The sequence below is a fragment of the Drosophila navojoa genome, chromosome 2 (genome assembly GCF_054131105.1).
Source record: "Drosophila navojoa isolate 15081-1374.11 chromosome 2, UAZ_NAV_1.0, whole genome shotgun sequence".
In the NCBI taxonomy this organism is placed as follows: domain Eukaryota; kingdom Metazoa; phylum Arthropoda; class Insecta; order Diptera; family Drosophilidae; genus Drosophila; species Drosophila navojoa.
Genome location: NC_142890.1, coordinates 30,871,026 through 30,887,550, shown reverse-complemented (window position 1 = coordinate 30,887,550; position 16,525 = coordinate 30,871,026). Strand labels below are relative to the sequence as shown.

Below are 16,525 nucleotides of genomic sequence, written 5' to 3'. Positions count from 1 at the left end.
GCTGTACGCAGACACATATACAGCTACAAACACATATACATATACATAGACATAGACTTAGACATATACATTACAAATAGACATAGACATACAGTGCATACAAACTACTAGCTAGTAAAATTTTACACTTTTCTCTAAGCATTCGCATACCACAGCAAAGACCTTTCTAGACTAAGCTCTACATTTTATTTCATTTGCTCTCCTCCTATGAAATCTTATCACTTAACTGCTTTTAATAATCAGCCAATAGCAGCAAGAAAAACAATACAATAACTGCCAAGGTCGGCAAGCAACGACTCTCAAATGCGCTTACCAAAGACAGTGTGGAGTAAAAAATAAAAAAAAATTTTTCATTCGGATATATATTGTTAAAAACAGTTTGAGATATCTGTCCAACTGTCCGTTAAGCAGCTTAAAAGCTAAGACTATTTTGTATAGGTTTATTTGAAAGACAGCTTCAATCCAACTTCTATATAGAAGATATATCTATATCGACAATAGTATATCTTTGGCAAGGGCATTTGCGCCGCATAGAACATTATTCATATTCGAGCATCTATTTATAATTCCAGCTATTAATTCGTTATATAGAGAAGTCATGAAATGGAACAACATTACACACAGCTAAACACTCACACACACAAACACTAACAGACACACACACACACATAGAATTGTTAATGAAACGCAAGATATATTACGTCAAGTTATTTAAACCAAAAACAAAAGTGAAACCAAAAATTTCTATTTACTAAGTTCAAACTGAAAAAACAAATTAAATACACAACAGCAACAACAACAACAGAAAGATATATCATTTATTGCAAAATGTTGACAAGCAAACCAAACTAAAATGAAAAAAAAAAAAAAACAACACAATATTAATTAAAGCAAATGGCAGCGTGAAATACGCTTCGAATATATTGTATTTTAATATCTCGACAGAAATCGAAGGTCGAGAAACGACAATAAACTGTGAAAATGAAAATATATAAAAAAAAAAAACAAGACATCCAAAAAGAGAAATTATGTAATTATACTATAATATTTAAACAGAAAAAAAGATAGAAAATTTGCAGAAAAGAAGGCATAAATAGTGACACGAACGCAGACCTTGAAATTGTGTAAACTATAACTTTAATGAAGCCATCATTTAAAGAACAAAACAAAAAAAATATTCATTAAAATTGTTTTCTAATAAAACAAAACGAGAAATCTTTTATTTATTTAGGGTATTTTTTAAGCTTTCAACAACATTACATGTCGGGGGAATGAGAGAGAGAGGGCTCCATTTGAATATAATCTAACTCTGAGAGGCTAATGTATCCTATGGACTTAATCATAGGTTGAGGTTGAGAGATTATATATAATTATAGCTAAAGTAGATTAGCTCTTGATGTCAAAGAAAAATGTCAGATAATTTCCTAACAATTATAGACACATAGATAAAAATATTATTTGTAGAAAAGAAAATAATTACAATGACTCAGCGAGAAGTATAGATCTCACAAACCAAAAATGTTTCGATGGTAACATGGAGTACAATATTTACTTTTCTTAGTTTGAATCAAATAAGAAGGCTCTAGTTGAGACTGCTCGACTAAGAGATACTCTGAACTCTCTATTCTGCATTTCTTTTATGCACACACACATACACATGTATGTATGTATTAGCACGCTCTCTGATAACTGCTTAGTAAGCAGCGACAGCGCGTGGGCTGCTCTGCAGTGTGGACAATAATATGGGAATTTATTTGTTGAATAATTTCTCTTATAGTAAGACTATCTTTGTGAAACCTCAGAGGGTGGTAAAAGTCTCCAGTAGTATAAAAAATACGTTTTTTACAAATTGGGGGCGAAGCGGCCGTGGTATCCCAAATCTGTAAATTCAAATTGGGTTGAAAAACAAAATCAATTTTTCGATTATTCTCGATAAAAAAGTTATCGGATACAAAAAATATGATAAACTTTTACTGCGTAATTTCAAGTCTTAACCTCTGAGGCGTTCATAAGGACAGACGGCCGGACAGGACTAAATCGACTCAGCTCGTCGTCCTGATCAAGAATATGTACATATATTTCATGGGGTCTACGATGGTTCTTTCTGCCTGTTACATACTTTTTACAAAACCATTATATCCTGGTTTTCCATTTCAGTTCAGATGTACCAAAGCTCCATCATATCACACTAGAATCAAAACGATCGTCAAATGGTTGGTAAAATCACTCCAAGACGGTCAAGGACAGGGTATGAATATGAAAAGTGAAGTAAAACAAGTAAGAAGGCTCTAGTCGAGACTGCTCGACTAGGAGATACCCTGAACCCTCCAATCTGCAATTCTTTTATGCGCACACACATACACAAGCATTCATACGCACGCATACGCCCGCGCTCTGCTAACTGCGCAGTAGGCAGCGACTACGCTTGGGCTGCGCTGTAGTGTGGCCAATATTATGAGAATTTTATTGTTGAATAATTGTATTTGTAGAAGGATAATCTAATTGAAGCTTTCAGGACGTAATCATTAAATTAAAATGTGGGTTCATTCTAAGCTCAAGTCTCTAGTGAAATAGTTCTTTTTTTTGTTTTTAATTGGGAGCGAAGGGGGCGTGTTAACCAAAATCTGTAAATTACAAAATGGGGGGTCCAGGTCTAAAAGTGTTCATTCTCGATAAAAAAGTTATCGAATGAGTTATCGAAAAAATAAGATAAACTCATACTGCGTATGGTATACACGAGTATGCATAACAAACTTCAGCTTTACGGCTTTTATAACTTCTGAGATCTCGATATATACATAACAAAATTGTCTGTACGGTAAAAATTCATATGTACACATATACATACATAATATGCATTCCCCTGACCGAAGTATTAAACACATGTTTTTATTTGGGGTTTCACATAAAGCGGTGGTATTTTTTTATTTACCATTGATAAACCTTTAATCATATATGGTATGTATAAATAATTCAAACATTTAAGTATTCATTTGCTTATTTTTGTGCAGCAATAAATATTTATGTTAGATGTATGTATACGATGCGTGTGTCTATCATGTCATATCGGGTTCATTGGCGCCATTATTCCTACTGTCATTTACAGTTGTTTTCTTTATCTCGCTTGGTTAGTTAGACTTACAAAAATATGATGCGATTACATAATGCAATATCAAGGGTCATACTTGGTATTCTTGTTAGAATATATCCTTACATTAACCCTAAAATTGAATAGAAATTATTTTACAAAAGTGTGACTTATATGTGGCTAATACTTAGCTTTAGTGCGTTTCTTAAAGGAACCAATGTTATAGACTGTTCGCCCCATCTCAACAGATATTTAAATAAGTAAGTTATATATACGACTAGAGTCAAGAGTCGTACAATGCATCGAGTTTCAGTGAATGACAGCTGGGCGGGGTATCTAACGTGTATTTGAATGCATGTGCTTGTTGGGCTTCTCATTATAGGGTATTAAAATGCTAATCAGTCTTCATAACAAAAATAAATTTGGTTAACTTCTCAATTGATGTGCCGATGGTGCGAGTGCCACGTAGGAATTACATTTTAGTTATAGCTTTCATCATATATGTATGTATATGTATTTTTTTTTGAATCCAAATGCATGCATTACTTGTATTTAAAAGCCATGTAGAGAGCGCCTAAAAAGGTTGGAGTTTTTATTTTTGGGAGATATGTATGGGAGGTGCTTTGAAGTCCGTGAGTTAATGTTGCGTATGTGTGCGTGTTTCCGCTGGTATATGTATTAGCTAATTTCATACACTTAGTTCTTTTTATAATACATTAGATATCATCATATTGTCGCTTTGTTACATTCCATTTACATTTATCTTAACTGATACGAATACATTTGCATATATGCATGTATATATGTATATATTTGAGAGACCGTACAAAAATGCTGAAGCTTTAGTAATTATCGCTAGACGACTAGCTGAAGCTTGACTAATGCTCACGTCCATCACTTGTCCTTTGCAAAACTACGACGATTTCATAAATTATTTGATTGACAATCGATATTACCCAGGGTTTTCGAGATACGATACAATTTGATGATCGGTCAAATCAAGGTTTAAGCGATTTCGGAAAGGTTTGACTGCAATTGATCTTAAAGAAATACATTTATATTATCCACTTTACCATCTCTCTGGCCTTTCCTTTTTTTTTTTTTTGCTAATAAAACCATGCAATTGCGGCGTAAATTCGTATGCAGTATTCAGATTAAAGATTTCTTAGCGGAAAAAAATTCTAGAAGTATTTAAAGTGATTACTTGATAATAGTTGAGTTATATATATAAATATATAGATATATGTCATATGTACGCATGTGGATTCGCTTAGAGTTAGACATTAAGCCAAGTTCTAGTTAAGTATATATATTATCATAGATGATATGATAAACACAAATATTATTTATTATCTTACACATTGTATACGAGCATACCGAGCAGTGTGTATAAATATAGAGTTGTATATATCTATGTATGTATATATATAATATATAGTATATGAATAGATGTCCTTTGTAACCTTATGCGTGAGGCGTCAGTTACACGGTAGATGTTTGTTATTCAGGCAAATAATAGAATATCTAGGGAAACTTAGGTTTACTTCTGCTAGTTAATCAGAAGGCATCATCAGGGTTCGGTCAGAGCTCAGCAAGGGAGCTCCTTGACAATGAGCAAGCCGTGATGATGCCAGCTGAAGTTGTCGAGTGTTGGTGGAAGATTTAAGATTTGAGGCTTCTATACACTTATGATTAAAGTACATTTGTATATATATTTATATATCTGCTTAAGCTTGCTTGTATGCGGTATTCCGATTCTAGGGAACTATAGCTGGGTTCGATATATTAGGTGCTTAGTGCAGCTGCGCCGTGACGTAGAGTCCGCAGTCCTGGTCCGAGGCCATGGAGTAGTTGGCCGAGTCTCGATCCTCGTGGATGGTCGGGTGCGTCTCGTGTGGCAGCTTACTGAAGGCGTGATGGGCTGCCCCGTAGCCGAGGTGTCCATACGGCGACTCTGCCGCTTTGCTCACGTGCGGCAATCGGCGCAGGAAGTGTGGATTCGAGTAGCGCACCCCGTTGGGCAGCGTCGTATGAGGCACGGAGGAGCCGAGGGCGACGGCGGCATTGGCATAGTGCATGCTGGGCGTCTTGAAGGTGGACACCTGCGAGGGCGGGCCCATGGAACTGGTCATGGCCGAGGTGGAGGCATAGCCGCCGTTGTTGTTGCCGTTGCCACTGCCGTTGCCGTTGGCAAGCTGCTGGCTGTGGCAGCCCGCCGGCAGGGGCATCGTGCTGCAGTGGGCCGTGTAGTCGAATTTCTGCTCAGGTGCGCTGCGCTGCAGAGGTAACGTGGCGCTGTTGATGACGCTGGCGGCTGGGTCGGCGTTGAAGCTGGACATGCGCATGTTAGTGCAGCGGCCGTACGGCTCCTCCTGTATGGGCGGCTGAGGTGGGCGTGGCGGCGCCTTGCAGCTGACTCGCGGCCGGATGATGACTTCCAGTTCACGCTCCTCGCCCGAGTGCACGCCGCTGGAGGATTCGGAGGGAGCGCGCTCTGGAGGCGAGGTGGTGTTGGTGCTCTCGCTGATCGAGTTGGTGTCGCTGCGGGGTGTGAGCGCCTCGTTGGGCACGCCGGAGTCGGCGCGCCGCAGACAGCGGGGTGTGGAGCTGGAGGCGATCTGGTGGCGGCAAGGAAAGGAAACAGAAAGCGTGAGCGAAACACAAAGTGTGGAGATAGGAAATGATTGAAAACTACGGGATATATAGATAGGAACAACTGGAATCTCTCGACTGCTCTGCTTCACTGCGGCGCCTGCAAGTGAAAATGAAATAAAATCAGGCGAATGTCCTGTTACCCCATCGGATGTTGTCACAGTCTGGCAGCAGCAGACAGCCGGCCAACAGGCGGCAGGACAGAGCAGGGAAGGTCAGGGCAAGGTGAGGCGGGGCGAGGCTGCCCGACCATCTATCAGACTGTGCATGTGGCCTCCGCACTGTCCTGTCCTGTCACTGATTTATGCTGTCTCATAACGGCACGCATAAATCTCATGCCTTGCCACACAGGCGTCCGCAGGCGTGTCACGAGCCACAGTCCACTGGCTCCTGCCGCCTCTGGACCTGGGGCCGTGTGGCCTCGACTACGTATCAATCGAATCGAAATATTAATGCGGCTGCCAACCTTCGTGTACTCTATTTCTTCACTAACTATGCAGAACTGTATATGTAATATGCCATAGCTCTACCATATCTGAGGTGCGCATAGCTCAACTGCTTTAACTAGCTTGTATACTTATATAAACTCCTTTATATATGCATATATTTTAATTAAAATGTAATTAATATTCTTTAGCCACTGAATCTTTTGAGCGACAGGCTGCGTCAGAGAGAAGTCGGAATATTACACGTCGTCTTTTATATACTAGCCCATCCAATATCTAACAGCAATAACATCAAGAGTCGACTAGTCAAATGGCTCAGCATAAAACTCCTCCTGCCAACCCTTTCGGCCTTGGGGGTGTGGCTGGCGACGCACGCCCCGTTGTCCACTTACTTGAGCCTCATGGGTGTGCACAGCGACGGTGACCGGGGCCAGAGGGTTGACTAGATGATGCTGCTGCTGCAGTGGATGCGGATGTTGCTGCAGAGGATGATGTAGTTGCTGTTGATGCATCTGTTGCTGTTGCTGCTGTTGCTGCTGTTGTTGCTGTGGCTGTTGCTGGGGCTGGGGCTGTGACTTGTGCTCGGGTGAAATTTGCATGATCTCGGGCATGGCCTGTGGGGCGCGTCCGTAACTGGGATGATGTGGATGCTGCACGCTGGGCGGCTGTGGCACTGGCGCACCTTTCACGGGCAACGGTGGGGGCGGCGGCGGGGGTGATGCCGCTGCTGCTGGCACTGTTGCTGGCTGCGGCGGCTCCAGATCGCGCGTGGATGCATAGGTAATGCTGTCGTCGCGCACGCAAGCCAACAACTTGCCCTCCTCGGAGATATTATCATCACTGACGCCGCCCAGCCCGCTCAGATTGGCATAGTCGTGGGCGTGTGGCCGTTGCTGCTGGCTGACGGATGACGGAGGCGCCAGCTCATCGTATTCGCTGAGGTGCAGCAGGCCGCTTATGACGCTGCCGCTGCCCTTTGCCACGCCCACGCCCACGCTCACGCCAATGCTATTACTCTTTATGCTGCCCATGGTGATGCCCACAACGGCGCCGGCGGTGGCCGCCCTTAATGTCGCGTACTCGCCGTCGTCAATTTCCCCCGTAGAACTGGCAAAACATAGCGAGGTTCCACGGCTCGTATGGCTGCATTAAGTAAGAGTGAGAGAGTGAAAGAGAGAGTTAAATTAGAATTCGAAATTATTCAGTTCACATGGGTTGACCACCTTGTGTTGCACATTGGTTAGTTGGAATTGTTTTTAATTAGCAACAACAACAACAACACGACGACACGAAATGTGAGTTAAATGTTAATTTCGATTGAAAGTCAAGACAAATTGGCTAGAGTTAGTAATTCACGTCTAATTCACGTCTAGTTCATCAACATTTACAAACAAACAACAAAAATTGAAATGCACAAAATCAAGTTTTCAAATTACAAATAAAAAACAAATGTCGGCGAATAATTTTCAATAAAACAGGCGACAAGCGGAACAAAAATAGTTTCCTTTCTTTCTGCTGCTTATATTTTTTTCAGATTGATATATAATAGAGTTATACACATGTATACACAAGTATGCACTCTTTGTGGTTGGTTGTATGGGAAAAACATTTAATGAAAATTGAGAAAAAAAAACCCCAAATTAAAATGGAAATGGGAAAAGGAAAGGAAAAACAATTGAACGCAATAAAATTGATGGCATATACACAGCAACATTTTTATTTTAATATTGGTAAGTTTTTTTAATGAATGTGCATATGTGTGTGTGTGCGGAATATGAATTGGGAATGTTTAGAATGGAACGTGCAAAGTAGACAAAAGAAAACGAAACACAACACAATTAGAAACTAGATTAGATGACTAGAAAAACGATTTTGATTAATTTTGTATCTTTTTTTTACTTTGTACTGTGCTAGGTGGGTGATGTTTGTTGGTGGTGGTGCGTGAGAGAAAACCAAATGAATCTAAACTAAGTACAGTGTGTGTGGAATGCAGTTTGCAGATTCGTAAGTAAAACGGACAACGGGCGCTGCCTTCTTCACTTTTGCTCTATTGAATTTGTTGTTTTTTGTAACTAAAAACGATTTTTTACCGCTTGCCATCAGTTTGTTCTTGGTCACCAATTAGTAGGACATCATCAGACGTACTCGTAACTTCGTTGAAGGTGACCTTCAGCTTCGGCGAGCTGGGCGTCAGCTTCGGCCAGTAGATGTCCTCCTGGGCCACCAGACCCATGCTCATGCCCACGCCCAGTTCCGTGCTCGTGGCCGTGCTCATCATGTCCGGCTTGGAGGTGGCACAGTCCATGCCATTGACCGTGGTGCTCGTCGAGTTGCCGCCGCTGCTTGAATTGCTGCCCGTGCGTTGACCGCTGGACATGAGCAGGGGCTGCGCGCTGGCCTTGTTCAGCAGACCGCCATACGTGTGATCCAGCGGGGGCAGCTTAAAGTGCCAGCGTCGCTTGATGGTCAAACAGAGCCAGACGACAATCCACAGCAGCAAATGGATTACTCCCACCAAAGCTGCACACAGAGAGAGGGAGAGAGAGAGAGAGAGAGATATGAAATGAGTGAGTGAGATAAAGATAGAGAGAGAAAGAGAGAGAGAAAGTGGACTATAAAGACAATGATTAGGTCGCAAGACGTGCCCATTAAGAGGGGACCCGATTGAGCCCTCTGGTCATTCGATACGCGCCCTTTGTTCTCCCTAAACTGCCGATTAATACGAAATCCCCTAAAACAACAACCGCTAATTGGCTTATGACATGGCCAAATAGACAACAGTTCAAGGTGTTGTCATGGCAGGGCTTAGGTGAGCTTGTGAGCCTCATGTGGGCTTGGATACGCTTGCCCTATTTCGACCCAAATCGTCAACAGACTAATTATAGACTTGATCTGATTGTTGTTGGGTTGCTCTTACTGTTAAGCGGGGTGTTCAAATATATAAAATATATATCATGTTTATTCCCTAAACTTTTAAATACTCTAGTGGATGTGTTGCCATTATCGACTCGCTAACTCTCATCTTCGTCATCCATTGTGTTAAGCTACCAAATATCAATGGCAAGGATTCTATAACATAATAAATTAATAATGAAGACTTATGTTTTGGTCATGACACATTTAAGTGTCATTATTAAAACTGGACTATTAAAATGGGTGTTAGGTTACAGCTGATCAATAGAACTGTTAAGTTCCGCATAGAGAGCGCAGTAAGCAGGGCGCGAAACCCAAACGCAAAGTTTTATATTACTCTACACATTTTATATACATATTCTTCTATGATACATACAATATATTGTATATATATATATATAAATATTTAGCCCAACTTCAGGTAAATTATGTTCCGTTACACAGTAAGAGAACTCACCTGCCAAGAAGGTTGGACAATGCAGATTGTTCTTGTAGGTGGCGCTGAGGTCATTTAGCAGTGGGCCTTTGACAACGGCCAGGGCCAGGACGAAGCACAGGGATGCGCAGTGGGCGAAGTAGATCCACGTTTGGCTCGCCTTCAGCGTGATGATGGAACGGTCTCGCATGCGTGTGGCTAGCCTGCCGTGTCCATACAGGTACATGACCATCGAAGAGGCCAGCACGAGCGCTGTGGCCAGCAGATAGAGAGCCAGGCTCACGGTGGCATTCAGAATGAGACCTGGCTGATGCACCGGCATGGCTTCCGCATAGATTTGCAGCTTGTATAGATTGGAGACGCCCACGTAGCCGAGAATGACGTCCAAGGCAGCGACAATCATCTGCAGGCTGAAGACGCAGGCAAACGATTTGGACGTGTTCCAGAAGACGGCCGGATAACGCACCGACCACACGAGCAGCGCGCAGAGAAGGTTGACAAACTCCGCACTCGGTGGCTGGGCGAAGATGGCCACGTCGATGGGCTTATCGATGCCAAAGAACAACTGCAGCATGCCGGCAAAGCCGTCAAGACGGACGTACTCGTTGTTGTTGTTGTTGCTATTGCTGCTGCCAGCAGGAGCAGCAGCTGGCGTAACAGTTGGCAGCGCCTGAAAGTCCGCATCGTCCAGATCCAGATCCAAGTCGTCGTCCAGCTGCTGCTGCTCGCTCGACTTGGCTATGAACTCACTAGAGTTGATGACACTGTCGCCCAGCATATATTCCGGCTCGATTTCGACGCCCGACTTGGCCGCGGCGCGCTTGGAAATGCGTCGCTTCTGCGTCTTGGGCTTGATGGCGATTATCTTGGAATTGGTGGAAATCGGCGTCGAGGGAATTATTAAATCTGGCAACACTTCGGTGCGCACACGATGAATGCTGCTGTCCCGCGTCGTAGTCTCCTCCTGCTGCTGCTCCTCCTCTCGCTGCTTCATATAGCTTTCCTGCAGCGCCTGCTCATGCGACGTCACATGATGGCGACGTGGCTGCTGCTGCTGCTGTTGTTGTTGTTGTCGGTGCTTGTGGTGCTGTTTGTGGTGCTTGCGACTGTGCTTGTGCTGATGTTGCTGGTGTGGCAATTGCTGTTGCCTGGTTGTAATTTCTGTTGCTGCTGTTGCGGCTGTTGCTGCTGTTGTTGTTGGTGCCTGTGTTGTTGTTGTTGTGGTTGTCGTTGCTTTCGTTGTTGTGGTTGTAGTAGCTACCGTTGTTGTTGTGGTTGTTGCCCTAGTGCTGGTCCTTGCTGTTGTAGTCTTGCTGCGCGCCTTATCCAGGGTGCCCAGCTTTTGCCAATTATCGGCTTCTGCATGTTTCTCACTGCTGGATCCGAAGTCTGGCATAATGATAGTGCCCCCATCTCTGCCTACTTCCATGTCATCATCATCACCATCATCATCATCATCATCATCATCATCATCATCAGCATTTGCATCAACCTCAGTATCGGCATCATCATCATCACCACCATCATCATCTTCGTCAGTATCCAACAGTCGCTCATTGCCCTCATCAATATTTCGATTAATTAAATCGGGCACTTCAAAGTATCTTGTCTTGCCCGCAGCTCCGCCGCCTCGCATTGTTGTCTTGTTTGTTGTTGCCGTCGTCTTGGCCGCCTTTCTGCCATTACGTCCATCCTTATCACGTGTCAGCTCGAACAAATTATTATTGATGCCCCCGATGCCTCCGATGCCGCCACGCACTGCCGTGAACATCGTGTCGTTGTAGTAGTCCTCCTCGTCGTGCTCCAAAGTGTTCGCAGTTACGTTTGACGGCCGCTGTGGCTGCGGCTGCGGCTGCGGCTGCGGCTGCGACTCCTGCTGCTGCTGCTTTTGATAGGGCGGCGTCGGTCCCACCACCGACATGGCCATCAAATTGCGTCTATTGATAACAACAAAGTCCAATTCGGTTGCCCAAACTTGTTCTGCAATTGGAAAGAGCGGGAGAGCCAAAGGAAGCAGGTGAATTGGATGCGTTTAATTAGAGCGAACTACTTCATCCCATGCCTGATTTGCTGGCAACACAAGGAAACACAAATTCGCTTTGAACTATGCCATAACAAAGCAGCGCATGTTCCGGGGATTAGTTGCAGAGCGCCTCTCTGTGCCATACACAATCACTCTGCCACCAACACACGCTCACACACATAGACATTCAATCGAACTCACATGCGCCTGCTTTAAATAAATATGAAAGCAGGTAATGAGCATTTGAGCACATTGAACCAAACAGGCAAACACCACAAGCTGTTTCAATTTCCACTCAGCAATCGTTAATTAAATGGGGCGTTAGTAAAAGATTATCTTCCATACCCTGCACACAGCTGGCAACGGAAGCTGGTTGAGTATAAGCACTGAAGCCCAATATGCTGTGTGGCATTGGATATTCAAATCAAGTACATAGTCATGCCCGCCCAATGAACCCAAACCCCACCTCCTCAGTTAGGCTGTTGCTAAATTATCTACGTGCAATCAAGCTGACCAATTGTGCAAAGGTGGCGAATATTGTTCGTTTAGCTAATGAAACTGGTCAAATTACTAATCATATCTGATTTTATAAATATATAGAAAGCCAGATATAAATATTGACTTGGGCTTAATAATAATAATATGATAATATGATGGAAATGAAATAAATCCCAGGGTACCTGCTAGTCAGCTTCTGAAATGCATGTATACATAAGAATATAACATACGCTTAAGCTACGCCTAGTCAATTCCATGAGCTTTACGACGCCATTTTGGATGCCACAAAAAGTGTTGCCTACATTTGGGGGCTGGTAAATGCGAATACGAATGCTTAGCACTGGATAATATTGAAGCCCCGTTGGGCTAATTAAGTGCACATTTACAGCATATGTCAGGGGTTTATGTGCCATTTAACGAGTGTCGACAGCAGCTACCTTAGTAGGAGGCTCAACCTTTGCTTTTAGTGGAACTCAATGCTCATGTTTATTACGGTCCTGCTCAAAGTGTTTCTCTCTGTTGCTTTTTGGCTCCCGTTAGCGCAGCATAGGAAATTGGTTTCTGGCCTAGCGGAATGTGTGCTAATGAATATGAATATAAGCTGAACGAATATAAAAATGAATCAAGAATTAATTAAATGTGATGGCCATAAAAACAAAGATTGCATATTCAGGGGAAATAATCTTTAAATAATTTAGGTAAACAGCCTGCATATAGCTTTGAACTTTGTAAAAAAAATTGTATGTACAAATTCAGCCCATTATTTAAAATGGTTTGATTAATGGATTGATTTAATTTGTTGAGTTGACTGCTTAAGTCACTCGAAGTCTCTTTTTTTAATCAGCCAGTCAATTAATGGAATTATAAGGTATTTCATAAATAATAAAAAAAATGAAAATTTAGCTGTTATAGCTGAAATCCAAGCAACTGTTTACTTAGGCCAACATTCGACTAATAATGCTTAGCTAATTTGCTTATTTAATGGATCTGGTAACGCTTTTAAAGGGGGCGGGTAGGACGGATACTGTGGCCCAGTTAATAACTTGAATACCGACACGAAATTTGCCAATTTAACACTTTCATAAAATTATTTATTGGACAAGTTGCTTTAAGAGCACAAAGCACTGACAGCGAGGACCCTCGGCGGGCGGTCGAGTCGACAGCAAACAGAGCCTGCTCGGAAATAAAAGACCGAAAATTGCCGAACAAATATTAAAGACAATGGGCTGGGTGATGGGGTGACCGTTAGACTGATGGGACTATGGCTATGGTTAGGCAGGGAAGGCAGGGATTGTGCGGGATTACACAATGGCTGCCATAATAATATGTCGTCGTTGGCAAACGGCAAGTGGCTCGTAAAACCGACAACACCGAAAATCTACAGATTAACCCGCCGGCAATGCCCTCCTCTCGACGCTCTGCCTCGCCTCGATTATGGCAATGACAATAACACCAGCAACACGAAGAGTACGAAGGACACCGCACGAAGGAGGACCGAAGAGACGAGAGACGGCAAAGTAATGAAAACGCGCAACTCCAAGACAAGCAACGCCCACTGTCCAGCTTCCCTGCTGCGGGTAATAGTTGCGATGCCGATAAGCCTCACAGAATGCTAGAGTTCTGCTGCCGCCTGCCGCCTGCCGCCTGCCACGCCCACACCTACACACCCACTGCCCTGGCTTGGCAGTCCCGGCTCGCGCTCGTTAAGTCTTTAGCATGAATAACGATAAGATTCGTGCCTTGGCCAGCGCTGGCCACAACATCTTGGACCACTTCCGGTGCACGTCCAGCCCGGCGTGCAGGCGAGCCTTCAACAGTTTTCCCCTGCTCAAGTCGAGTACGCCAGTTTAGCAGATTTTCATGCGCTCAATATGGCGCAGTGGAGGGCTCTCGTATTTAGCATCCGCTCTTCCATCACAGTTTTCATTTAGTTTGTCGTAACGTCGGCATTAATTATTTATGAGCGCAACACGGCGCATAAGTGATTTGATCCATAAAACCTTTACCGGAGCTGATCCATATATACAGCTTTTAATTAAATATTTAAAAAACCAATGCGGTTGGCACCAGACGCCGCGCGTTCTAATCAAGAAATTTAAATACAAATGTATTTTAAATTATGCATCAAATTTTTGGCTGTTTTATTAAAAATAGAGGCGCAAAAATCAAACCAAACTAACAGTTTCACTTGGGCAAAAACGAGCAAATAAATTTTTTAATAATTAATTTGGGTAAATAAATAAATGATGAATATTCAAATATTGATAGCCATTGATTGGTTCTCGCCTTGGGTCTTTGTTGGTTCTCAATGTGCAACGCTGCGGATACTAGATTTTGTCCTTTAATTTTTCAAGTTTGATTAAATATATATTATATTTATGAGAGCTCATTTCTTTTATTTTTGTCTTTTTTACTACAAGCTTTTTATATATTTCTTTCATTTTGTACGCTCACTCAAAGCATTCAGAATGTCGTAATACTTTAATTAAATTAAGTCAGAAATTTTCGCCAGCGAATCATAAACGATGATAGCAGCCCCCTTCCGCCCGCTCCTCTGCTGTGAGCTCCTCATTTGATATCTGTGCGGTCCACTTTTTATGCGACTTGCGGGAACTTTTGAAAAAGTATTTTCATTTTATGATTTCGCGCTGCGCTGCCTAATTGCCCCGGCGGTGCTTTGGCGCAATTTAATGCTAATGCAAAAGTTAAGAGGGACTTGTAGAAATGCAGATCCCTCACACTCACTCAGATAGCTCTTTACTGCAAACACTTTAGTGGGAGCCCGTCAATCAGGTGGCGAAGTTTCCGTTTGTTAATTCCTTGCTGGAAATTATAATGCCCAACTTACAAAGCCCGATCTGCGGCTGACAGCTCTCGGCCCAACTGCAATCCAGAGAAGCTTAGAGCATCTTTAAGAATGTCAGCGCAGTTGACAAATTGCAGCGAAAGGCGGCCAAGCGGTAAAATGGCGAAAGCAGCCGCTGCGACAAGGCATTGCACTTAACTTGACCAACATCCGGACCCAGCTTCATCCACAGCTGCAGCTGCAGCCCCAAAGCCCCCACAGAGACTGGTTGATGTCATGGCCAGACGCGAGTGCTGGACCAAGACATTGGCTTTCGAACGTTGCACATTTCATTTGTGCCAATGATTTTCTAATTTTCAGTGCAACAGCGGAGAATGAGGAGGAGGCCGAGGGGCGACAACAAGTTGCGCGGAAATCCCCCCATGAATTGGAGGAACAAGGACCAGCGCCATATCTGCCAGGAGCAAGGACAGCGAATGGAAGAAACAAAAGAAATCGAAATTAATTGAAATATCACATGAAGTGAGCTGAGTTCTGCCGCTGCTGCTGCGGCTTTCATCATGGGTCACTCCGGAGCCCAGACTTAAACTCGCCTCAACTCGTCAACGCCTTTATGAGGCCGCTGCGACCGCCTGCCACATTTTTAATTTACTCGCGCAACTCGCTACCATTGCCCTTGCCGTTACCAGTGCCATTGCCAGTGCCGCTTCACTGGTGGCTTTGTTTCCATTTATTTTCCCTCCTCCCAATGCTCCTTCGGTTGCTCGCTGGCCGGTTCAATAAACCTGCCATACGGTCACTCAGCATTGCACATGCAGCAGCAGCAGGAGGAGTAGCACAGGGATTACAATTGCGATGGCCGCGGCCGCGGCAAAGTGGAGCCGACGTTGATTCCCGGATTCGCACGAGGACTCGCTTTAAATGTAGTTAATTCTGATTTGCTTGTCCATAGCCCACAATGCAATCACCTTTTACTCGCTTTGCAATCAATTTCACCGCCATGCAGCTCGATTTTCGAAGAGATGTGAACTATTTGCCAGCACCTGGCTGACAGTAAGTAAAACTATGTATGTATATGTACTTTCAGTATTAGTCTGAATGCTAGTTAAATAACTCTATAAAAAGGAAATGTTTGATAGTGGTAAATCAGATACTTTTTCGGATTTTATAATACTTTCAAAAGCATTAACAATATTACATTGTAAATAAATAATAAATAAAAATTTAAATAAACAAATAAATAAACCTATATTTTGAGTTAAATGTATATGTCGGAGGTAAATTGATAGCGTACAGTATTTTGAGATTACGCGCCAATACTCATAAGGTTCTGTTGTGTGATCAGTGTTGTTCTATGCGTGATCAGATTGGGATAATGCAACACTAAAAAGGTGTGACGTCAGTAAATGCTGATATCGAGTATGGCTCAGGGTTGTGTTGGGTAAGTGTGACGATGATTGTTATCGATACTGAGTAAGGGAAGAATATGATCTCTAGTAGACGATGGCTGTGCTAGAGCGCCTCACCTTTTGATTTGAGTAGAGAACCCGATAGCACGCTGAGACTCGCTGCACAATTTTAGTGGCGTAATGGAGAACAAAATACAAGATGAATCTACTTTAACTGAGGATTTTAATGACTCTCCAATATATATATATTTTTA

General features: G+C 43.1%; 1 protein-coding gene across 4 annotated transcripts in view; it reads right to left on the bottom strand.

Annotated features, from left to right (window-relative positions):
* Window positions 1-2,886: 2,886 nt before the first annotated feature.
* Window positions 2,887-16,525, bottom strand: part of tinc (transmembrane protein tincar) — a 75,421-nt gene continuing 61,782 nt past the window's right edge. For 2 of the 4 annotated variants that reach the window (XM_089265574.1, XM_089265575.1), the window contains exons 7-10: window positions 9,557-11,515; window positions 8,277-8,706; window positions 6,579-7,329; window positions 2,887-5,706 (exon numbers count right to left, since the gene is read on the bottom strand). In XM_089265574.1, the coding sequence (XP_089121700.1) occupies window positions 4,882-5,706; window positions 6,579-7,329; window positions 8,277-8,706; window positions 9,557-11,515 (3,965 nt within the window). In that variant the 3' untranslated portion in view covers window positions 2,887-4,881. The other 2 variants (XM_089265576.1, XM_089265577.1) reach the window with 2 other exon arrangements.